Source organism: Pelophylax lessonae, assembly GCF_965119305.1.
Source record: "Pelophylax lessonae genome assembly, chromosome: 8".
Classification (NCBI taxonomy): Eukaryota; Metazoa; Chordata; class Amphibia; order Anura; family Ranidae; genus Pelophylax; species Pelophylax lessonae.
Genome location: NC_138775.1, coordinates 300,564,859 through 300,591,276, shown reverse-complemented (window position 1 = coordinate 300,591,276; position 26,418 = coordinate 300,564,859). Strand labels below are relative to the sequence as shown.

Sequence of the window (26,418 nt, the reverse complement as noted above, 5' to 3'; positions counted from 1 at the left end):
CCCAGCTTTATACCAGACAGAGGCATGAGGAGGGGGTTAAAAAAAACCTCAGAATTATTCTGCAAAGGTTTCCTAATTGACTCTCGGTTATCACTAAGGCCCCTTTCACACAGGCGGACCGTTCAGATCCGCCTGTCAGTTTTCTTTTTGGCGGATCTGAACGGTCCCCCCATGCATCATTATGGGGCATCGGATGTCAGCGGAGACATGTCCGCTGACATCCGATCCGAACCGATCCGTCAAATCTGGACGGATGGAAACCCTATTTTCCATCCGTCCAGCGGATCGGATTGGATGAGAACGGACCGACGGTCCGTTCCCATCCGATTCCCCCATAGAGATGTATGGGGCTCTGACCACTGTGTCTCCGCACACAGTGCAGAGAACAGCTGTCATTCTCCTGCTCAGCGGGGGATCGGCGGCTCGATCCCCCGCTGAGATAAACGGAGTCCGCCGACGGAGCGGATAGTGTGAAAGAGCCCTTAGGCCCATGTCCCACCTTTGATTTTATTGATGGCGACAACTCCCCAATGAGACAAAGAGAAAGTTTCACCTGTTTTCACAACTTACACCATCAGGGCTGCATGACATAATGCAGCCCCTAATTATCCCAATCTTATTCTAATCCCCTACCCCCTCTAACCCTAACTCTGCCCTTTCATTTCATCTCCTAACACTTCCTTTAAAGGGTTTGTTACTAAAAAAAAACAAAATAAAGATCCTGTTCCCTTAAAGCATGTTACACAGCACAGTGTTTGGCCCCCTATATCACCTAAAAAACCTGGCTGATCCTGCTTGGTTTTGCCCTCCCCCCTGTAAACTGACCAAGGTGTCAGGGCTCAGCAGCCATGATAAACTGTGGTCAGTTTACGTGCCTCCATCGTCTGCAGCCCTGCTCTGTCCTCCTCTCCCCCCTCCCTCCCTGCCTGTTGGCTCATGATAGTGCCTGCCTCTTCTACAACTATACTATAGTATAATATAATAATGTCATCCCTCTGTTATATAACAATGTGTGTCCCAGTGTCTGAGCTATATAAAAAAAATGCAGATTATACCTTATATCAGAGCGTCTCCCGGTGCTCACATGACTCCTCGACTCTTTCTCCTCCCCGCTATAGCTGTCAGCCGGGAAGAGGAGAGAGTCGAGGAGTCACGTGAGCGCTAGGAGGCGCTCTGATATAAGGTATAATCTGCATTTTTTTATATAGATCAGACACTGGGATACATATTGTTCTATAACAGAGGGGATGGCATGAAATAGGTTATAGTGGCTTAAAACCACTTTAACTCTACCTCTACCCCCTAACCCATTCTAATTCCCTAACCCCTCCCTCCTACCCATTCTAATTCCCTAACCCCTCCCTCCGACCCATTCTAATTCCCTAACCCCTCCCTCCGACCCATTCTAATTCCCTAACCCCTCCCTCCTACCCATTCTAATTCCCTAACCCCTCCCTCCGACCCATTCTAATTCCCTAACCCCTCCCTCCGACCCATTCTAATTCCCTAACCCCTCCCTCCGACCCATTCTAATTCCCTAACCCCTCCCTCCTACCCATTCTAATTCCCTAACCCCTCCCTCCTACCCATTCTAATTCCCTAACCCCTCCCTCCGACCCATTCTAATTACCTAACCCCTCCCTCCGACTCATTCTAATTACCTAACCCCTCCCTCCGACCCATTCTAATTCCCTAACCCCTCCCTCCGACCCATTCAAATTCCCTAACCCCTCCCTCCGACCCATTCAAATTTCCTAACCCCTCCCTCCGACCCATTCAAATTTCCTAACCCCTCCCTCCGACCCATTCAAATTTCCTAACCCCTCCCTCCTACCCATTCTAATTCCCTAACCCCTCCCTCCTACCCATTCTAATTCCCTAACCCCTCCCTCCTACCCATTCTAATTCCCTAACCCCTCCCTCCTACCCATTCTAATTACCTAACCCCTCCCTCCGACCCATTCTAATTCCCTAACCCCTCCCTCCTACCCATTCTAATTCCCTAACCCCTCCCTCCGACCCATTCAAATTTCCTAACCCCTCCCTCCGACCCATTCAAATTTCCTAACCCCTCCCTCCGACCCATTCAAATTTCCTAACCCTTCCCTCCGACCCATTTTAATTCCCTAACCCCTCCCTCCGACCCATTCAAATTCCCTAACCCCTCCCTCCTACCCATTCTAATTCTCTAACCCCTCCCTCCGACCCATTCTAATTCCCTAACCCCTCCCTCCGACCCATTCTAATTCCCTAACCCTTCCCTCCGACCCATTCTACTTCCCTAACCCCTCCCTCCGACCCATTCAAATTTCCTAACTCCTCCCTCCTACCCATTCTAATTCCCTAACCCCTCCCTCCGACCCATTCTAATTCCCTAACCCCTCCCTCCGACCCATTCTAATTCCCTAACCCCTCCCTCCGACCCATTCTAATTACCTAACCCCTCCCTCCGACCCATTCTAATTCCCTAACCCCTCCCTCCTACCCATTCTAATTCCCTAACCCCTTCCCTCCGACCCATTCAAATTTCCTAACCCCTCCCTCCGACCCATTCTAATTCCCTAACCCCTCCCTCCGACCCATTCTAATTCCCTAACCCCTCCCTCCGACCCATTCTAATTCCCTAACCCCTCCCTCCTACCCATTCTAATTCCCTAACCCCTCCCTCCTACCCATTCTAATTCCCTAACCCCTCCCTCCGACCCATTCTAATTACCTAACCCCTCCCTCCGACTCATTCTAATTACCTAACCCCTCCCTCCGACCCATTCTAATTCCCTAACCCCTCCCTCCGACCCATTCTAATTCCCTAACCCCTCCCTCCGACCCATTCAAATTTCCTAACCCCTCCCTCCGACCCATTCAAATTTCCTAACCCCTCCCTCCGACCCATTCAAATTTCCTAACCCCTCCCTCCTACCCATTCTAATTCCCTAACCCCTCCCTCCTACCCATTCTAATTCCCTAACCCCTTCCCTCCGACCCATTCAAATTTCCTAACCCCTCCCTCCGACCCATTCTAATTCCCTAACCCCTCCCTCCGACCCATTCTAATTCCCTAACCCCTCCCTCCGACCCATTCTAATTCCCTAACCCCTCCCTCCTACCCATTCTAATTCCCTAACCCCTCCCTCCTACCCATTCTAATTCCCTAACCCCTCCCTCCGACCCATTCTAATTACCTAACCCCTCCCTCCGACTCATTCTAATTACCTAACCCCTCCCTCCGACCCATTCTAATTCCCTAACCCCTCCCTCCGACCCATTCAAATTCCCTAACCCCTCCCTCCGACCCATTCAAATTTCCTAACCCCTCCCTCCGACCCATTCAAATTTCCTAACCCCTCCCTCCGACCCATTCAAATTTCCTAACCCCTCCCTCCTACCCATTCTAATTCCCTAACCCCTCCCTCCTACCCATTCTAATTCCCTAACCCCTCCCTCCTACCCATTCTAATTCCCTAACCCCTCCCTCCTACCCATTCTAATTACCTAACCCCTCCCTCCGACCCATTCTAATTCCCTAACCCCTCCCTCCTACCCATTCTAATTCCCTAACCCCTCCCTCTGACCCATTCAAATTTCCTAACCCCTCCCTCCGACCCATTCAAATTTCCTAACCCCTCCCTCCGACCCATTCAAATTTCCTAACCCCTCCCTCCGACCCATTCAAATTTCCTAACCCTTCCCTCCGACCCATTTTAATTCCCTAACCCCTCCCTCCGACCCATTCAAATTCCCTAACCCCTCCCTCCTACCCATTCTAATTCTCTAACCCCTCCCTCCGACCCATTCTAATTCCCTAACCCCTCCCTCCGACCCATTCTAATTCCCTAACCCCTCCCTCCTACCCATTCTAATTCCCTAACCCTTCCCTCCGACCCATTCTACTTCCCTAACCCCTCCCTCCGACCCATTCAAATTTCCTAACTCCTCCCTCCTACCCATTCTAATTCCCTAACCCCTCCCTCCGACCCATTCTAATTCCCTAACCCCTCCCTCTGACCCATTCTAATTCCCTAACCCCTCCCTCCGACCCATTCTAATTACCTAACCCCTCCCTCCAACCCATTCTAATTCCCTAACCCCTCCCTCCTACCCATTCTAATTCCCTAACCCCTTCCCTCCGACCCATTCAAATTTCCTAACCCCTCCCTCCGACCCATTCTAATTCCCTAACCCCTCCCTCCGACCCATTCTAATTCCCTAACCCCTCCCTCCGACCCATTCTAATTCCCTAACCCCTCCCTCCTACCCATTCTAATTCCCTAACCCCTCCCTCCGACCCATTCTAATTACCTAACCCCTCCCTCCTACCCATTCTAACACAAACCGCTAAACACCCCCCCAACACACTAACTCTTAACTCTACCTTCTAACACTTACCCCTCTACCCACACACCTTACCCCCTAATTCTTTTCCAATAATGTTTATTGTTTTATTCGAAAAAAAAAAAAAGCGCTACAAACATTAATTTAGGACAGAGACTTGGATAAGGCACAGTAAATGACTAAATAGATGCTATAGTATTCATGGAGGATGACACCGTGTCGTAGAATGAGGATCTGTACATAATTCAGGTACGTGGAGCCCCTTGTTTTTTTTTTTTTTTTTAACACATTCAACCTAGCAAAATAGGGCCCAGTCCAGGCCACATCCGACTTCAGAGCGGGATAGTCCACTGACAAATAACTGCAGCGTGCATTAATGAATAAGTACAACCAATGGGGACCCATGTCCCAGGATCCAATCCTTGTGAGAAAACATAATGGACAACCTGAAAGGAGAGGAAAGCGGAGGATAGAGACAGAGATGATGTTGAGTTTTCCTCATTAAGTAACTCCTCCTGTGCTGGGCCCCAATACCCCACTGCCACTCCCCCAATAATCTGTAGACTGCAGAAATTGGAAGCCAAGGGTCCTGGATCTTCCTAAATTTGGATTGTTTATCTTGTAAAAAGAAAGTTTGTTCTTGGTGGCGGCTATTTGAACAACTAGGGACTTCTATGCCTTGGCAATCGCTGCCAGAAACATAAAAAACGTTAGTCTGGGTATGTTTGGGGAATTCTGCAATCGGTTTGATCAGGAGCGCTGTTGCGTTTTTAGGTATATTAATAGTTGTGATGGAGTAGATGAAAGTAATTGTTCAAGTCCAGGACCACCGAACCTTGGGGCCCAATGAGCACTTTAAAATGAATATTTGTATTAATACATTAATTAAAAATAGCAGTATGCGGATTCTTGGGGTACACCCCACATGTTGCAATATTGAGTGTTCATCGTGATTTTTGTGTTTCACTTGATTTGTTTTGCATATGTGATATTTCATTTAAATTCTTGTATCTGGACACTAATATTTTTAACCACTTCCCACCCGCCATATAGCAAAATGACGGCCGGGAAATGGTTGCGTCATATGACTTCCAGCAGGATAGACCGCTCTGCGCTCCCCCAGGGGGTGCGATACACATCGCATCTTCGATCCCGGTAAAGAGCCTAATGACGTAGGCTCTTTACCATGTGGTCAGCTGTGTCCAATCACAGCTGGTCACATAGTAAATAGGAAGTGCCGTTGATCGGCTTTCCTCAGTTTGTGTCTAACAGGCACGAGTAGAGGAGAGCCGATCGGCGGCTCTCCTGACGGGGGGGGGGGGTCTGTGCTGGTAATCGGAGCATTGATTACCAGTGCAGACCCTTGGGGGTGCCACTAGAGCCACCAGTGATTGCCCACCCATGGCCACCAGGGATGCCAATCAGGGCTCAGGGACCCGCAGTGCCCTCCTTATCAGAGCTGCCCATGATTGCCATCTATCAGTGCCACCCACCAGTGCCCATCATTGCTATCAGGGCCGCCCACCAGTGCCCGTTATTGCCGCCTATCAGTGCCCACCAATGCTGCATATCAATGCCACATATCAGTGCCCATCAGTGCTGCATATTAGTGCCTCCTCATCAGTGCGGCCTCATCAGTGCAGGAAAAAACGTATCTATTTACAAAATTTTACAACATAAACAAAAAAACTTTTTATTTTTTCAAACTTTTTCTGTCTTTTTTTTTTTGTAGCAAAAAAGAAAAAGCCTTGCGGTGATCAAATACCACCAAAAGAAAGCTCTATTTGTGGGGAAAAAATGACATAAATTTGGTTTAGGTACAGTGTTGTATGACCGCGCAATTGTCATTCAAAATGCAACAGCGCTAAAAGCTGAAAATTGGCCTGGGCAGGAAGGGGGTGAAAGTGCCCGGTATTGAAGTGGTTAAATAATGTATTAATTCTGGGTACTGGAATAGTCCATTTCCTTGTTTTCTTCATTTCCTTGTTTTCTCCATTTCCTTGTTTTCTCTCTGGCAACCATTGGGAGTGGCCTCCGGTTTCAGTTCATTGTCCTAATAGGATGAAAATTCCCTTTTCCTAAATGACTTTATTATCCCTAATTGGGGCCTTGCTTCTCATGTGAAGTAATTATCAGTTACCTGGAAGCTCTCATGCTACCTGGCAATCCGGAGAATATGAGCTGATGGTGGTCATTATAGATGTATTCCATTCCCCAGTTATAGAATGAGACCATTTTTTAACTTGTATGAGCCAAAACCTGGACACTGTGTGCGGTTTAGTATAAATAACCAATTTTGCTATTGATTATCTTTAAAAGACTACATAATATCTTTCTATTCCTTCTTCTGTAGCCCATCCCCCCTCCTTAACACTATGACTTTTGATTCCATTTATAAAAGTGTCTGAAATGAGAACTATTTGCTCTGCCTGTGTCACCCAATCAGATTCTTGCTGTCCTGTTCATAGGGAAGGGTGGAGGATGAACCATCCGTGTACAGTTCAGACACTTTCATGCGCTGCCCCTTGCTTGTTCCTCTCCTCTTGCTGTAGTCAGAGCCGCCATCTCCATCCATCTCTTCTCTTTTTAGCCTCCGGAAACGTCTCTCTGCCTCAGAGTCTTCCCACACTGAGAGTGACTCCAGCCCGCCGCTGACGGTGCGCAGACGCTGCTCCACTCTGGTCGACATGCCGCGTTTTGCAATCTCCACTGAAGAGGAACTCCGCCCGCAAAGGAGAGCAACTATGCATGAAACTCCTTCAACGCCGAGCTCCTCCTCCCATGAGGGAGCCGCGCAGCCTGTGGAGCGAGAACTGAAACTGGATGAAGATCTGGGACCGAATACTCCATCCTCTACCTCCAGTAACATCAGCACCTCCACCACACTGACAGGTAACGATCCCGAGTGAGCGGAATGTCAGATATCTCATCTACTTTATTTTCTACATTTTTGTTAGACGCCTCTGATGGAAGCTGCCATTCTCTGAATCCAAGGTCCACATATCTCTCTCATCTAGAGCTGTGACGCGGCTTGTGGTGGAACTGAGGCTTTGCTGGTTTACACCCAGTATGAGGCCCTGGGGGGTCAGACAATGGCGGCTTCTAATTCTAGCATGGAAGCGAAAAAAGGCGAGCGGGTGCAGGCAGGACGGAGCTTGTCCAAGGCTGAATTACAGACTGACCGCACACTGATGTCAACATTTCTTCCAGATGTGTCTGGGCTCTAATCTCTCTGACTTAGCCAATCTCTGGGGTGAAACGCATCAGTTAGTCTTTGTGGTTCAGCCCTCCGTCACAAGCAGGTGTGATAGTATATTTACTGACTTTGATTTGTGTGATCTGCAGCAGGCAGCATGGCCGACTTCTCCGATCAGAGCACGCACATCGCTGGCACAGACTCCTCGGACTTCACCACCCCAAAGGCCATCAGTGACCTGGCTGTGAGGAGAGCGCGTCATCGGCTGCTGTCCGGGGACTCCGGAGAGAAACGCGCTTCCCGACCTGTCAATAAAGTCATCAAATCTGCATCTGCCACAGCGCTGTCCCTAATGATCCCCTCCGGTACCGGTCACTGTTAAATGTTTTGGGAAATATATATAATATAATATATATTTTATTTTTTATTAGGGACGCACCAATATATTGCCTGTCGAAAAAAATGGTTGCTGATAGGGGGGGGGTTTCGGTAATGGCTTGCTGCATCCTGTTTGACTTCAGTGCATAATTGCATCCCGTTGGCTTTAATGCAAAATAGCGTCCCATTGACTTCAATGCAAAATAGCGTCCCATTGACTTCAATGCAAAATAGTGCCCCATTGACTTCAATGCAAAATAGCGTCCCATTGACTTCAATGCAAAATAGTGCCCCATTGACTTCAATGCAAAAATCCTCCTTTTTGATTTCAATGCAAAATTGCATCCCACTGACTTTAATGCAAAAACTGTATATACATAGGCATATTTAAAATAGATGGAGATAGTGGATATATATATATATATATACCGTATTTGCTGGCGTATAAGACGACTTTATAACCTTAAAAACATCCCCCAAAGATAGGGGGGTCATCTCATATGCAGAGCATAAAATGTGAGGACTACTTTACATGGCCCAAAACAAACGTCCCTATTAATCTCCAAGCAGGGTAAGTACACAAACATCCCTAATAATCTCCAAGGTAAGTACACAGGGTGTAATCTCTCAAAGCGCTGGCTGGATGTGCGGGAATACTGTAGCGGTGTGTACCGTATGCTTTTTCTACATACAGTATACCGCGCTGAGCCAATCACAGTGAGCGATGTATTCATTATTAAAAACAAAGCCAGCTCGGATTGGCGGCATCAGAGAGAATAACCTCATCAGCCCGCCTCTCTGACTCCGCCAATCCGAGCTGGCTTTGTTTTTAATAATGAATACATCGCTCACTGTGATTGGCTCAGCGCGGTATACTGTATGTAGAAAAAGCATACGGTACACACCGCTACAGTATTCCCGCACATCCAGCCAGCGCTTTGAGAGATTACACCGTGTACTTACCTTGGAGATTATTAGGGATGTTTGTGTACTTACCCTTATTGGAGAGTAATAGGGACGTTTGTTTTAGGCCATGTAAAGTAGTCCTCACATTTTATACTCCGCTATGGTACAGAAGGGGGGGGGTAGTCTTATGCGGTGAGTATAGCCCAAAACCAATGTTTTAACTTGAAAATTAGGGGGTCGTCTTATACGCCGGTGAATACGGTAGTATATTGAGAAGTAATGAATGTGCAGCAAGGATAGATATATACTGTATGTAGAGAGATAAACTTTTCCTATGGCTGTTCTGTACTAATAAAGTATTTTTTTCCTCTGCACAGATCACCACATGTGCTCTCCTCTGGCCAGTCCAATGTCCCCGCGCTCTCTGTCCTCCAACCCGTCATCCCGGGATTCCTCACCAAGCCGTGACTTCTCCCCCGCCATCTCCCACCTCAAACCGCCGATTCTCATTCAACGTGCCGGGAAGAAGTACGGCTTCACTCTGAGAGCCATCCGTGTGTACATGGGGGAGAGTGACATCTACACCGTACATCACATGGTCTGGGTGAGTGCGCCTTTTCCTCGCGCTAAATTCAAAGTATCGGTGGATCAGACAGATGGAGATGATGGATTTTAACAAAATTAGAGTGTCCTTCAGACAGGGGCACCATAGAAGATACGTGGTATAAAGTCTAATAGGAGCCCCAAACATAAGAGCTCAAAAATGTTTATTATTAGTATTGGTTCAAAAACAATAACCTTGAACAGCCATTGGGCTTTGTGAGCTCAAAGACCCGCCCCCACTCCTCCCCCCCCCCCCCTCCTCTTCAGGGCTTAAATCTATTGCAAAATTGTTAGGACTCAATCGCTGCAAATTATTGGCTGTATCCGGTATAACAAGAACCAGTTAATTATCACCTCTTGTCCAAACTTATGCTGGCAATACACGCACAGAATTTCGGCTGAAACTTGTCGTTTTCGGGAAGATCGTTCGACATTCGTGCCGTTAGTGAACCCAACTTTACCGAGGATTTTGACCATGGGCCCGGCTAATGTTGATGGATCTGAAGCGAAAACTTTTACCATCTCAACTAAAGTGTATGCGTGTATGTTATAGTCGAAACAAAAAGAATATTCTGTCTTTGGCCCTTTTCACACGGCTCTGTTTTGCCGACGGAGCTGTTCTGCATAGCGGGGGATCGATCCGCCGATCCTCACTGAGCGGGCGGATGACCGCTCCGTCTCCACTCTGTGTGCAGAGACAGAGGTGTCAGATCCCCGCTGTACCCTAAAATAGGGTTTCCATCCGTCCTGGATTTGACGGAGAGGATCGGATTGGAGGTCAACGGACATCCGATGCCCCATAGAGATGCATGGGGCATCCGTTCAGATCCGCCTGAAAAACTGACAGGGATCGGATCTGAGCGGTCAGCATGTGTGAAAGGGGCCTAATATGTTTTTATTGTTATCAAACGATTACTACGAACATTGAAACGATCATATAAACGAGTTTATTCTATCAGTTAGTGGACAATTCACTTTCGAACTATGAATCATTATTCAGTCTGCAAACGGCCGGAATCCTGTGCGTGTATGGCCAGTATAAGTGTTCTTGTAGAGTCCAGTGCAGTGTTATTAAACCTTTCTTCAGTCAAGGCTTTGTTTAAAATTGCGCACAATCCCGGGGCACACCAGTCTGAGGGCTCATTCACACAACGTATCTGCAAACGCATTTTTATGCAGCACATGATTTTATCCGCACTGTGAAGAAGCCTAAAAAATGTAGTTTGGAAGGCAGAGATAAGGGGTCTATACATTGTAAATCCACCCTACCCCCCTTGTGCAATTCTCCCCCATCTCCTGCAGGGGGGTGGGGGTGCAGGGTAAATTACTGCCCCCACACATGGGACATGAGCAGCCTGGAGAGGAGATAGGGGGAGGTAATCAAGACTATTACAGTCATACAATGAAAGGGTTACTCTGTGTACAGAAAGGAGGGAGAACGCTTACCCTGCACCTCCTCCCGGCTCTCTCCTCCTCCCGGCTGTCATCTCTACTGCCAATGGCATCATCGGTTCCTAGGGGCAGGTCGGGCGGCTTGCACAGCTTTAAAAATGCATGGTATTGCAGTACAATGTGTTTTAGTAGTGTAATTGGTGAATGTGTGGGGGTGCCTTTAAGAATTAATGCCATCCCCATGCATCTGCAAACGTATTTTCGTGCAGCACATGATTTCATACACACTGTGAAAAAGCCCAAAAAATTTTGGAAGGCAAAGATAAGTGGTCTATACATTGTAAATCCACCCTACCCCTGCTTGTGCAATTCTCCCCCATCTCCTGCAGGTGGGGAGGGGGTTGTATGTGCAGGGTTAAATTACTGCCCCCACCCATGGGGCATGAGCAGCCCAGAGAGGAGATAATCAAGCCCATTACCATTACAGTCATACAATGAACGGGTTACTCTGTGTACAGAGAGGAGGGAGAGCGCTCACCCTGCACCTCCTCCCGGCTCTCTCCTCCTCTGCGCTGTTATCTTTACTCTTGCGGGTAAAACTGAAAGCTGTGCAAGCCGCCCGACTTGCCCTTAGCAACTGCTGATGCCATTGGTTGGCAGGACGGGGCCAGGCGGCTTGAACAGCTTTCAGTTTTTCCGGTGTTCCGTGAGAAAAACCTACCCTCGTCACTTCCGGTGCTCCTACGTCAGCACTACGTCATTGAACAGCTGAGGAGAGATAACAGCACAGAGGAGGAGAGAGCCGGGAGGAGGTGCAGGGTGAGCGCGCTCCCTCTTCTCTGTACACAGAGTAACCCTTTCAGGATGTAAATATAATGGGCTGTATGCCATCTTGCAACAACACCGCTAGGGACTCTCTGTGGCCCCCCGGTTGAAAAATCCTGGTTTAGAGGACTTGTCTGGTCTCTGCCGTATATTTCAATAGTTACACACATTTACCTGAATATGTAATCTGTGGTTTGGGTAGAATTTCTTCACTGCTCTTATATCCGGATCATGAAGTGACTCTCCCAGGAGGGCTAAGTTCACCTCTCTTTTTGCAGGTAACAAATGTGCATTTATTATGTTTTTTCTCCCTGCAGCCTGTAAAGCACCCGCCATGCACTGAGAGCTACGAGCCGTCTGCCGCGATGGAAGACGGTACTTGTAGTTTGTTCATTCACAGGAATATGTGAATGAATGACGTGGTCATGTGGAGGGAGCCACGCACGGCTGTGATGCTTTTGTGACAGCGGGTGCATGGAGAGGATCCCCTGCCCGCTGTCACAATGAGGGATCAGGGGTGTGGGGGGGGGGGGGGGTGCAGGCGGGTGCTGTTTGTTAACATGTTATATATAATATGTGTGTAATATGTTACCAAAGGTGATCTTATCCTTTAAGAATACAGCGAATGTAGCCAATCTGTCTGTAGATCATGCCCTCCCTTCTAATAATCCATCTTTAATTTCAGCATGTGGAAGAGGACGGTCCTGCACACGAGGCGGGACTGCGAGAAGGCGATCTCATCACTCATGTCAATGGGGAACCCGTCCATGGATTGGTCCATACAGAGGTTGTGGAGCTGATCCTGAAGGTATGACAGCCTAGATCAGGGGTGTCAAACTCAACTTCATCGAGGGCAGCATCGGCATTATGATTGCCCTTAAAGGGCCCGGTTGTATCTGTAATACTAGATGTCCAGATTATCCCATCCCCCTTACATCAGATGTCAAGAGTCTGCGCCCCCCCCCTTTAAATTAAATGTGCTCCCCCTTACCTTTTGTTGCTGCTGGGGGGGGCAGAGCTGGGAACCAGAAAGTGTAGGGTCTGGAGGAGGCCCAAAGGAAGGCTAGACCTCTACTGCAACTCCAGGAGAGGTGCAAAGGGTCACATGAAATGGCCTGGAGGGCCGGATTCGGTCCGCGGGCCTTGTGCTTGACACATGTCGTCTAGGGAATCGTGGAACAGCTTTCCATACATTGGTGGGTTGACCACTAGACGGTGCTGTGCGGATTCGGTCAGTCTGTCCTTGCTGTTCATATAAATTGGGGGGGGGGGGGGGGGGGGCGCGGAGTCACCAACCTTTTCAGCACTAAACTGGTTCTAGATGCTGAAGGTTTTATACCTTAACCACTTCAGCTCCGCAAGATTTCCCCCCCCTTCTTGACCAGGACATTATTTGCTATACTTTAACTAGTAATTGCGCAGTCATTCAACACTGCACCCATATTACTATGGTAACACTGTATTGTTTCGGTCTCTAGTTTAAAAAAAAAACATAAAAGAAAAGTCAAAGTAATAATAAAAAATATTAACTTTTTTTTTTAACGAAAGTTTTTTTTGTTCCATACTGTTATACGATGAAACTGTACTGCACTGGTAACAGTGTGTAAAATACCTCAGTGGTGATTAAATACCCCTGAAAGAAAGATCTATTTTGAGTGAAAAAAATGATAAAAATGTCATATGGGTACAGTGTTGCATGACCGCGCAATTGTCATGAAAATTGGAAGAGGGTGAAAGTGTCCAATATTGAAGGGGTTAAAGAGTATCTGTTCCCAAGATGAGTGTTTGGACAGTTGGTGGTTCTTAACCTCCCTGGCGGTATGATTCTGTCAGGAATTCTGTACCAAAAGCGGTACAATTCTTTTCATGGAAATTTGGCGTTATGTATTATAGGCCTACAATTCTTAGTAATTACTGACTTAAACCTGACCAAAACAAGACATCCCAGATGTGATAAATTTGAAACACAAACGCATGAATTATAATCGAATCAATAATATAATTTTATTATAGAATATATAATATATATAATAAAATTATTATTGATTAGATTATAATTCATGCGTTTTATATATATATATATATATAAATGTGTGTGTGTATGTGTGTATATATATATATTTAAAATTATATTATTGATTCGATTATAATTCATGCCGCATGAATTATAATCGAATCAATAATATAATTTTATATATATATATATATGCATATATAATATAAAATGTGTTTTGTGCAACGTTTTTTTTTTTTTTTTTTTAATTTCCCTTCCTAGTTCCGCTCCCATGCAGCATTGCTGCTGCAGGGAACGCAACTAGGAAGTCCTCCTACCGACAGACGAGCGGCGGAGATCTCGGCTGGTGGTCACAGCAATGAGAGCTCATCGCTGGATCGCCAGGATATGCGCTGTCTGCATAGCTCTGCCCATTCACCCCGAGCGTGACTCGGGGATACCGATAATAGCAGGAAATTCCTACCCCGAGTCACGCTCGGGGATACCGCTAGCGTGGTTAATATTTCTACCACGTCTGTCACTGAATGCTTTAAAAAAATTAAAACCTGCTAGACAATAGCATAATGTGGGTGTGCACAAGAAGAAAAGTGGGCGTTGGCGCTGCTCTATATTACCTCCGAGTGTTATGCTAGCTTATATATCAAGTATAATTAGATGGACATGGAAGAGGTATATAAATTAGAGTGGTGACAGTTGATTATACATCTAAAGAGCACGGATAAGTGTCACCGTGTTTGTGTAAAAATAGAAAAATAAAATCTATATCTCAGTGACCTATATCCACAGATGAAGCATGTGATATATGTGCAAAAAAATACAGTATGTGCAAAATCTGCTCCTTATGTGCAAAAAGCATGGTAAACATAAATGTACATCGACTAAAAAGTGTTTTAAAAAAAATTAAAAACCAACTTCGCAACCTTGTGCAAAACAATAATAGTGAAAATTCACCAAAAAATGCAAGTGCTGAAATTGATGAGGTATCAAACCCACTTAGTAAATGCATAAACATAAATCATTCATAGAGGTCAATATCAGTGCAAAATAGTTTAAAAAAAAAATGCGGCATCCTATAGATAAAAAGTGTGCAGTGTCCTTTATATTTCACTCCCCCGTGGCCTTGCTGCTCCTTGTAGTGCCCTCGCTGGTAAAACCTTAGGAGGTGCTGTTATACTCGGGTTAGAACCACGACATGCAGTGAGCCCCAGTGTCTCCACTTGTGGTCCCCCGCCTGGTATCACACTCACCCCTTTCAACATGGGTATCCCGCTGTATATAAGTATGCCTGGCTTGTATATCGTCTTCGCAGTCTCCTTATGCTCCCCCACATATTAGATGGTCTAGTGCAGTGATGGGGAACCGTGGCACTCCAGATGTTTTGGAACTACATTTCCCACGATGCTCAGCTACGCTGCAGAGTGCATGAGCATCATGGGCAATGTTGTTCCAAAACATCTGGGGTGCCAAAGTTCACCATCACTGGTCTAGTGGCATTCTCTTGCATGGGTCAATGGAACATGGAAGAGCCCCCATAGTGTAAAATCGCAATAAACAAGTTTTATTGATAAAAGCAGTGCACTTACATAAAACCGATCAATCACTCGTATTGAATTCAAGGAAGTCCGGGACACTATGCACTCCAAGGACACAAACTGGAAGTTGCACAATGACATTTGGCTCCGCCCTACGCGTTTCGTCACTCTGATGTCATTGGGAGTGGCAATAGCATAATGTGCTAGTATGCATCGCATACACTAACATTATGGAATACTCACCTTAGAACGAAGCTCCCGCAGCAGCGCCCGGTCACCGCTGAAGGAGCTGACATGTTTCTTCCGGGTTCGCGGGCTCTGGCGCTGCGAGTGGCCGAAGCCACGATGACGTCACATGCGCGGGAGCCCTCTGTTCCAGCAAGAAGCTCTGAAGTTCTGGCACGATACACCAGACCTTCAGAGTGCATGCGCCACTGATGTCAGCAACTGCATGCAGGGTGAATATCTCCTAAACCGTGCAGGTCTAGGAGATATTCATTTTACCTACAGGTAATCCTTATTATAGCCCTTTATTATAGGCTTAGAATAAATAAAAACTGGCGCAAAAAGAGGAGGAAAATGGGACCCACAGGTTCCACACTAGGGGCTTAGATGGCAAAGGAACTCAATGTAAGACAAAGGAAATCAATAGTCCATAAACATATAGCCCATAAACTTATAGTCCATATATTCAAGTCCATATATGATCCATATACAAAGCACTCTGTAGGCTGCACTGATGACAAGTAGAAGAGAACTTGGAAACAGCTGTAGGGAGAACACAGGCGCCACTCAAAGTGCAGTATAAGGATTTATTCGCATAAAATCACATACATGGGTACTCACAAGGCAACATGTAAATGAGCATGGGGGTATCCGTTGGTGTAAGGGTCCATCATTCCGGTGCTGTGATCAGGATAGCTCAAGTGGTCACAATCCCCAAAGTGATTACCGGTGACTACCGGCACTTCCTGGTATCTGGAACGCACAGGGGCTCTCCCGCCATCACTTCCGGGTATGACGTAATGGCACAGGCGACGCGTTTGCGGAGCATGCGCTCCTTCCTCAGGCTTCTAGAGCACCATTTTGGATGTGGGATTATATAGGGCTAAGTCCGAGGCGACTTACATCAACGGATACAAATATCATCTAGCTGGGTATACAACTGCTTTAAATGTTGAAAGATTTAGTGTTACAGTGTGAAAATTGTATTCTCTGATGATTGATGATCCTTGTATTGATAACCTGAAATCTGATTATATATTCCAGAGCGGGAATAAAGTCTCCATATCCACCACTCCCTTTGAGAACACTTCGATAAAAGTCGGGCCGGCGCGGAAGCCCAGTCACAAGTCTAAAATGGCTCGCCGCAACAAGAAGAGTAAAACCAAAGAGGGGCAAGAGAGGTAAATGCGGGTTCTACCGTCACCGAGAGACGTCATTGTGACCTGAGGGGAGGGATCCCACATAGGGCTGTTGGGACATAAATCGGATTTCTAAGGACTCTTATTTTGTAGAAATGTTTTTAGGGATCTGTAATTTGGACTTTTAGGATTTTTCCTTCGATGATTTGTCCGTCTTTTCCGCAGTAAGAAGAAAAGTTCGCTGTTTCGGAAGATCACCAAACAAGCGTCACTTCTGCACACCAGCCGCAGCCTGTCCTCCCTGAACCGCTCGCTGTCATCCGGGGAGAGTGTACCGGGATCTCCGACTCACGTGCTGTCCCCGCGATCCCCGACCCAGAGCTACCGCTCCACGCCAGACTCCGCCCACTCAGGTGAGGGTCATAGTGCACATTTCCAGTCACCTGTTAATTAAAAGATCTTTCTGTTGGAGGAACAATCGTGGAATGAGGATTCTTCCTGTTTTATGATCCGCCTTCCCCTGGGATAGGATTGGTTGTTGGTTCTGAAAGTTTTATTCTTTGCTGAATCAGTTTTAAAATCTTCCAACATTAAAGTGGTTATAAAGCCTAAATATGTTTTTACCTTAAAGGCGAAGTCCAGGCAAAAGCTAACTAACCCTAAACCTCCTCTGTGCCCCATTCTAAACCTAATCTATCTTTGGGGGGTTTTTGATCTCTGGAAAAGCGGAAAAAGTATTTGTCTGCCTCCGTCCCTTTATATATGTGGGGGGTTTTTGTTGGTGCCTCAGACCAATGAGGGTGGGACTTTATGGGCAAGTGAAAATGTATACAAGGATATAAATAAAAATACATTTATTGAAAAAGATTAACATAGAATTAAATTCACATATAGTTGTATAGAAGAGAGTTGTATAGAAGAGACAGAGAAGGCAAGAAAGGAGGAGGAGTGGCCCTGTATGTGAACGATAGCATTAAATCTAACCTAATACAAGTTGGTGAGGCCAACATAGTCAGTTTGGGTTACGTTGCAGTTTGCTAATCATGCAGTAACTCGTGTAGGTGTGATATATAGACCACCTGGTCAAGTTAAAGAACTAGATGATCTACTAGTTGAAGAAATAGCAAAAATGACAATGAAAGGAGAAGTTATCATTATGGGAGATTTCAATCTTCCAGATATAAACTGGAAAACCAAAATAGCAAGTTCTACCAGGAGTACAGATATTCTAAATTCCTTACTGGGGTTGTCTCTGCAACAAGTGTTTGAGGAGCCAACCCGGAGGGAGGCCATTTTGGATTTGGTATTCACAAATGGGGATTCGCTATATGATGTCATTGTAGGCGAAACCTTGGGATCTAGTGATCACCAGTCAGTGTGGTTTAATATAAGAACTGTGAAAGAGTCACACCACACAAAAACAAAAGTTTTAGATTTTAGAAAAACAGACTTTTCAAAAATGAAATTAGTCATAAATGAGTCCTTATCAGTCTGGAATGGGTTACATGGAGTCCAGGAGAAATGGGACTACTTAAAAGGTGCATTATTGAAGGCAACAGAAAATTGCATTAGACTTGTCAGTAAAAGCAAAAAAAAGGAAGAGACCACTGTGGTACTCAGCAGAAGTGGTCCAAATCATTAAAAATAAAAAGCTAGCATTTTGTAATTATAAAAAAACCCAGAGCAATGAAGATAAGGAAATCTACAAGATTAGGCAGAAAGAGGCCAAGCAAGTTATAAGAACTTCTAAAGCACAGGCAGAAGAAAAACTAGCTCAGTCTATGAAAAAGGGGGATAAGACATTCTTCAGATATATAAATGAAAAAAGGAAATTAAAACAAGGAATAACTAAATTAAAAACAAAGGACGGAAGGTATGTAGAAGGGAATAAAGGGCTAGCCGACTGCCTTAATGAATACTTCTGTTCAGTTTTTACAGAAGAAAAAGAAGAAGGACCTCCACTTGAAAGGATGACTAATGAATCGTTTGATGCATGTGTCTTTACAGAGGAAGACGTTCTAAGATTGCTGTCTAAAGTGAAGACAAATAAGTCACAGGGTCCTGATGAGATACACCCAAAATTATTAAAAGAGCTTAGTGGTGAGCTGGCAAAACCATTAACAGATTTATTTAACCAATCATTAGTAACAGGAGTCGTCCCGGAAGATTGGAAATTGGCAAATGTCGTGCCCATTCACAAGAAAGGTAGTAGGGAGGAATCAAGCAACTATAGACCAGTGAGTCTGACATCAATAGTAGGCAAATTAATGGAAACCCTATTAAAGGATAGGATTGTGGAACATCTTAAATCCCATGGATTGCAAGATGAAAAACAACATGGGTTTACTTCAGGGAGATCATGTCAAACAAATCTTATAGATTTTTTTGACTGGGTGACTAAAATAATAGACTGTGGAGGTGCAGTAGACATTGCATATCTAGATTTTAGTAAGGCTTTTGACACTGTCCCACATAGAAGACTTATCAATAAACTGCAGTCATTGAGCATGGACTCCCATATTGTTGAGTGGATTAGGCAGTGGCTGACTATACAATTTTTTTCCGTGTAATTAAGGCCCTTACCCCTATGAGAGACCAACAAAAAATAGGATAGAAAAAGATGGGGCTTTACAGGCCAGTGGGAGTAGAAGGATCAGACGCAAAACCAATTTATATAAAACCAAAATACATTTTATTGATGGTTGCAGGATAAAACTACACATGGACAACCATGTATACTCAAAAACAACAGACTGACATACAATACTAAAATCAAACATTGAGAGTCACTAGCAATATAGAAACAAATCCCTTAAGGGGATATGACCAGAAAAAAAGCCTGTGTAGGGTGGAAAGTGGGTCTCAAGCTGGATTCGGTCAAGGTAGGTCCCCAGCAAGCCGACGCGTTTCGCTCAAGGCTTCCTCAGGGCCTGAGAGACCATAACAGACCGGTATTTCCTTCTTGGTAGTGACTCATGCTAGACGACAAGGTTGTAGCGATACTAGATGCTGCTTGGAAGATGTTTCTTCCGAAAATATAAATTCTTTACAGACGTCATAAACAGATTTATTGCACTGGATCCGATACTTTAAGTCCCAAATGTGTCACCAAAAGCAAGGCTTCTAGGTTTACCCTTAATGTAGCCTCCTCAATAGGGATCGCAGCCAGAAAGGGTAGGGGTCCTCTCCTTGGTATCTTTTCAAATTATACGTGTATATTACACCATAACTACGATGGATCTCTCCTTAGTATGTGAAGTGCTTCAGGCAGGGAAGGGGGGCATAAATGCATATATATATTCAATTATGGGGAACAATCGGTCCTGGGCTACCTAAGCCCTCCGTGGTCAGTATACAGCAACAACCTGGCAGGTTGTTGCTGTATACTGACCATGGAGGGCTTAGGTAGCCCAGGACCGATTGTTCCCCATAATTGAATATATATATGCATTTATGCCCCCCTTCCCTGCCTGAAGCACTTCACATACTAAGGAGAGATCCATCGTAGTTATGGTGTAATATACACGTATAATTTGAAAAGATACCAAGGAGAGGACCCCTACCCTTTCTGGCTGCGATCCCTATTGAGGAGGCTACATTAAGGGTAAACCTAGAAGCCTTGCTTTTGGTGACACATTTGGGACTTAAAGTATCGGATCCAGTGCAATAAATCTGTTTATGACGTCTGTAAAGAATTTATATTTTCGGAAGAAACATCTTCCAAGCAGCATCTAGTATCGCTACAACCTTGTCGTCTAGCATGAGTCACTACCAAGAAGGAAATACCGGTCTGTTATGGTCTCTCAGGCCCTGAGGAAGCCTTGAGCGAAACGCGTCGGCTTGCTGGGGACCTACCTTGACCGAATCCAGCTTGAGACCCACTTTCCACCCTACACAGGCTTTTTTTCTGGTCATATCCCCTTAAGGGATTTGTTTCTATATTGCTAGTGACTCTCAATGTTTGATTTTAGTATTGTATGTCAGTCTGTTGTTTTTGAGTATACATGGTTGTCCATGTGTAGTTTTATCCTGCAACCATCAATAAAATGTATTTTGGTTTTATATAAATTGGTTTTGCGTCTGATCCTTCTACTCCCACTGGCCTGTAAAGCCCCATCTTTTTCTATCCTATTTTTTGTTAGGCAGTGGCTGAGTGACAGACAACAGAGGGTTGTAGTCAATGGAGAACATTCAGAACAAGGTCATGTTACCAGTGGGGTACCTCAGGGATCTGTACTGGGACCAATTTTGTTTAATATCTTCATAAGTGATATTGCAAAAGGCCTCGATGGTAAGGTTTGTCTTTTTGCTGATGACACAAAGATATGTAACAGGGTTGATGTTCCTGGAGGGAAACGCCAAATGGAAAAGGATTTAGGAAAACTAGAAGAATGGTGAGAACTCTGGCAACTGAAATTTAATGTGGATAAGTGCAAGATAATGCACCTGGGGCGTAAAAACCCAAGGGCAGAATATAGAATATTTGACACAGTCCTGACCTCAGTATCTGAGGAAAGGGATTTAGGAGTAATTATTTCAGAAGACTTAAAGGTGGGAGGACAATGTAATAGAGCAGCACGAAATGCCAGCAGAATGCTTGGATGTATAGGGAGAGGTATAAGCAGTAGAAAGAGAGAAGTGCTTATGCCGCTGTACAGAACACTGGTGAGACCTCACTTGGAGTATTGTGCGCAGTACTGGAGGCCATATCTCCAGAAGGATATAGATACTCTAGAGAGAGTTCAGAGAAGAGCTACTAAACTAGTACATGGATTGCAGGAAAAAACTTACCAGGAAAGGTTAAAGGACCTTAACATGTATAGCTTGGAAGAAAGAAGAGACAGAGGGGATATGATAGAAACTTTTAAATACATAAAGGGAATCAACTCGGTAAAGGAGGAGAGCATATTTAAAAGAAGAAAAACTACCACAAGAGGACACAGTTTTAAATTAGAGGGGCAAAGGTTTAAAAGTAATATGAGGAAGTATTACTTTACTGAGAGAGTAGTGGATGCATGGAATAACCTTCCTGCAGAAGTGGTAGCTGCAAATACAGTGAAGGAGTTTAAGCATGCATGGGATAGGCATAAGGCTATCCTTCATATAAGATAGGGCCAGGGACTATTCATAGGATTCAGATATATTGGGCAGACTAGATGGGCCAAATGGTTCTTATCTGACGACACATTCTATGTTTCTATGTTGTGTATTTGTTAGTGTTGGGTTATAGACCCAAAGTGAGTAGGTGGAGAAAAGTTTTGGAAAGTTTTTTGTTTCACTTGCCCATAAAGTCCCACCCTCATTTGTCTGAGGCACCAACAAAAACCCCAACCTAATCCATGTAACCCTGTAAAGCAAAAATCGCTATACTTACCTATTCTGCAGCTGTCCCGGTCCGGTCTCCAGCGGCCGAAGCTCTGTGCAGGAGAGGACCGACAACGGCTGAGTAATGAATAGGAAGTAATGTCACCTGTAGAGTTACTATGGGGCTTCCGTTGTCGGATGCCTCTCCTGCACCCGCCTCCATGCTGAAGCCGCAGCTGACAGCCCAGCACGGGGATCGGACCGGATCGGCTGCATAATAAGTACAGTGAATTTTGCTTTACAGGGTTAGATTAGGGTTAGAATGCAGCACAGAGCAGGTTTAGTGTTAGGTTTTGCCTAGACTTCACCTTTATTGCGTTCGTTGCATTAAGGTAAAAATGTTTAGGTAGTTTCCCCACTCACCCCCCTTTAGACTTAGCTGAGCCCTCATTGTAGCCAGCGCTCTGCACGTCTGCAACGGCTCTCTCCTCACTTCCGGTGTAACGTTAAAAAACCCTATCTCGTGAAAATTCCCTACCCTCGTCACTTCCTATTCACATACGTCATTGAACAGCTGAGCAGCTTAGCAGTGCGCATGCTCATAGCTCCAGAGGGTAGGGAATTTTCACGGGGTAGTGTGTTGTAACGTTACACCCCATCAGCTGTTGCCGCGGGTACATGAAATCATCTCCGCTCCTCCCCCTGTGCCATCCCTGATCTCGGCTACTAAATGTAAAAGCGGCGGGTGTATGACAATATAAATCACGGAGATCTCGGGTCTGTGATTTTATATTTTCATAGACCCGCCGCTGCTTTTACATTTAGTAGCGGAGATCAGGGAAGGCACATGGGTTGGAGCGGAGATGATTTAATGTACCCACGGCAACAGCTGATGCCTTGTATCTTTAAAAAACCCTACCCCGTGAAAATTCCCTACCCTCCGGAGCTGTGAGCATGCACGGTGCTAAGCTGCTCAGCTGTTCAATGACGTAGGTGCACCGGAAGTGACGAGGGTAGGGTTTTTTCACGAAACACCGGATCTCACAGGCTTTGCTGAGGCAGCAAGAGCCATTGGTTGCTGTCAATCAAAGCCAGTGACGAGGGAGCAGGGGGTGGGGCCGAGCTGTGCTGTGTGTGTCTATAGATGCAGACAGGGAGGCTTGGGAGCACGCCTGCAAGCAGCTTCCAATGGGAGCATTTGCCGGAGAGGATGAGCCATGAGCGCTGGCGGGGGGCTCCAGAAGAGGAGCTTCAGGGGCTGCTTTGTGCAATTCTACCACAGAGCAGGAAAGTGTAAAGCTGTTTGTTAGAAAATACAATTTTGCATTTACAGTCATTTGAATAGTTTGTGTGCTGTGTGCACCTCATATATTATAAATCAATATTTAAAGTGGTTATAGAGGCTGAAGGTAAAAAACCTTCCGAATGCTGCTCCTCCCTCAGCCCCCCCAATACTTACCTAAACCCTATCTCCATCCAGCGATGTGCACGAGACCCTGGTCTCTCCCTCCTGATTGGTTGAGAAGCCATTGGCTCCTGCTGCTGTCAATTACAGCCAGTAAGGCGGGGCTGAGCCTTGCTCTCTGTGTCTTATGAACGCTGAGAGCCTGCTTGGGGGCGAGCACGCATGAGTGCCCTGACAGCAAGCAGCTTGCTATGGGGGCACTCAGCAAAGGGGGAGGGGACCAGAGCACCGGCGGTGGGCCTGCGAAGAGGAGGACCGAGGCCGCTCTGTGCAAAACCATTACAAAGCCGGTAAGTATGACAGTTTTTAAAAAAAAAAAAAATTCCTTTACAATCAATTTAAAATGAAAAACGAAAACATGCTTCGTATAACCCCAAGACTTTCCCCTTAGTTTGTACACAGCAGTGTTAGGGCTCGTTAACACTAGCAGTTGGGGGGGAAGGGTAAAACCTCATGGCTTAGACGCTTTTTGCTGCTGCTCATCCACTACCATCTTTAAGGGCAGTGGGCGGGGCGTACACATTCCGCAGCTATGATACTTTGCTTCATTGGTCGAGGCAGAAATTCTATCCCGACGCTTTCGATGGGCATAGAATCCACCGAACACAACTCAGTCTGTGAGGAGGCGATTGAGAGACCCCCGTTATCACCCCTTATAGTTCAAAATTGTATTATTTGGAATGAATAGGGAGTGGGATTCACCCTCTCTGATGACCAATGAGACCACAAGTGATGGGGAATCCAGAATTTTACAGTTCCAAGAACAGGTATAGAGGGGAAGTCAGCCCATGGGGACACCTGTTCAAGATGGATTTTTTTAGAGATTTCCTCTTACTTCCTGTTGTGTCTCCAGAACAGGAAATGAAGGGAAATCCCCATAGATTGCAAAAAGAAACCTGCTAGGAGTTTCTATCCAAAAAATATGAATGTTTTGGCTATTTATAGACTTTCTTTTTATGGTCTCAGATTTAGTAAATGCCAGAATATAAAATCTTCTGTTTTTCTCTTTCCTCAGTGGGCGGGAATTCCTCCCAGAGCAGCTCTCCGAGCTCCAGCGTTCCCAATTCCCCCGCCAGCTCTGGACACATCCGGCCCAGTTCTCTGCATGGACTGGCCCCGAAGCTTCAACGGCAATACCGCTCTCCTCGGAGAAAATCTGCAGGGAATATACCACTGTCCCCCCTGGCACATACACCATCCCCCACATCACAATCCACCTCACCCCAGCGCTCCCCCTCTCCTCTACCGGGGCACGGCTTGGGCAACTGCAACCTCATGCAATCCTTCCCGGTGAAGCTGCATTCTTCTCCTCCCCTGGTCCGCCAGATCTCCCGTCCAAAGAGCGCCGAGCCCCCCCGTTCTCCGCTGCTGAAGAGGGTCCAGTCCGCGGAGAAGTTGTCGGGCTCGCTGTCCTCGGAGAAGAAGCTTGCTTCCTCCCGGAAACACAGTCTGGACATCTCTCACTCCGACTTCAAGAAGGAGATCCTGCAGCGAGACCTGAGCCTGCAGTGTCTGCCCGAATCCCTGAGTGAGAGCAGCGGAGGGAAGGTGGGGATCGTCGAGAAAGGGACCCTGCAGAAGCCCTCATCACGAAAGCTCGGGGCGATTCGCCAAGACCGGGTGGAGAGGAGGGAGTCTCTGCAGAAACAGGAGGCTATTCGAGAAGTGGACTCCTCCGAGGACGAGACGGATGATGGCTCGGAGGATAGTCAGGACGGGAGGAGGTTGTCCTTCAGGACGGACCAGGATTCGGGTTCTGGGTTTAGTGATGAGAAAGATTCCTTTCAGACCAGACGCAAGAGCAGGAGCGACAGCGACTCCTATCTACTTCTCGTCTCCCGGAGTAGAAGCGAACCAAAAGCGCCCGGCACCCTGACCCCCAACTTCTCCTGTCCAAAGTTGTCAGACTGTAAGTCTAGAACACTCCCAGACACTTACCTGACCTCTGCTGCTCAAGCTGCAACTCTAAAGCACAATACCAGTCCGACCCATGAAGGTCCGCATGTGCCCGCGAAACCACTCTTTGAACTGAGCCACCATGACAGTCCGCAGAGTGGGGGGGTGCAGCCTGGTGTTGCCCTCCCTATAGACTCCAATAAGATAGAGGTGCCTGTGTGTCCTCAGGCTGGTGTTCCTGAGATCGCCCCCACACCTTTTGCAGCCACTTCACAGACTGACCCGGTACACTGCCCTGCCCCTTCCACCCCATGCCCCGACCCCGCCACCCCATGCTTGTCTCCTGCCACCCCGTGCCCAGCTGCTAACGTGCAATATGTGACAACTCCCAGTGACCTGGGGCAGCAGGGACCTGGAACGCAATGCACTTTACTCGATCCTGGCGAGACCGCGGTAGCGCTGGGTGTCAGAGCTGCTTCTCCCACCACACCGGTGGCCATGAGTGTCCTGGGACCAGTGAAGCTTGCCGTGCCGGGAGCCAAGGAGACCGGCCACCAGTCAGGAACGTGGGAGAACAAGCAGAAGAGGTCCGACATTTCAAGGTCCGAGTCCGTTCAGAGCATGAAGGCCGTTTATGCCGAGGGAGCTTTCAGGACATGCTCGTCTCTGAACGAGTGCACCGCGACCGCCATCGGCCAGCAGACGGACACAAAGAGCTCTGAGCTCCCCTCCTCCACGGACCACCCTGCGGTCAGGTCTCAGTCACTGGGCGGGCTGAGCCAGAAGCTGCAGGGGGAGGGGAAAGTGGACTGCCCCCCCTCACAGACAGACAGGAAAACATAGCAGCCTTGTGTGAGCCTGGACTGTGTGTGCTGTGTACATTTCTGTAAAGAGAACCTCCCTTCTTTTCCCGTGTCTGAAGAAACTTGCTTTTTTTTTTTCTGGATCTGCAGTAAACTTCTGCATCCCCTTCCCCTCCCCCAACTGCCTCTTATCAATACAGGGTACCCCCAACCCCCATCTTTCCCATAGACACATCCTGTAGATTCCTTTTCTATGAGCAGAAAGGAAGTTATTGCTGGAAGAGGGAAGTAGGGGGGACACAGAGAGAATCGGCTTCCTTTCCCCGCCAGATCTCATCTAGTTCCTGGCCGGATAGCATTCATTATCACCCCTCTGCCATCTTCATCTATCAATCTTTCTGCATAGAT

General features: G+C 46.5%; 1 protein-coding gene across 1 annotated transcript in view; it reads left to right on the top strand.

Annotated features, from left to right (window-relative positions):
• LOC309561682 (microtubule-associated serine/threonine-protein kinase 2-like) overlaps positions 1-26,050 on the top strand; it is a gene marked incomplete at both ends in the record, with an annotated part of 177,643 nt that extends 151,593 nt beyond the window's left edge. The window contains 7 exons of the mRNA XM_082265670.1: positions 6,923-7,224; positions 7,678-7,893; positions 9,190-9,416; positions 12,318-12,440; positions 16,448-16,584; positions 16,768-16,955; positions 24,327-26,050. Coding sequence (XP_082121796.1) covers positions 6,923-7,224; positions 7,678-7,893; positions 9,190-9,416; positions 12,318-12,440; positions 16,448-16,584; positions 16,768-16,955; positions 24,327-26,050 — 2,917 coding nt within the window. The remainder of the gene's footprint in view (positions 1-6,922; positions 7,225-7,677; positions 7,894-9,189; positions 9,417-12,317; positions 12,441-16,447; positions 16,585-16,767; positions 16,956-24,326) is intronic.
• Between the last annotated feature and the right edge of the window lie 368 nt (positions 26,051-26,418).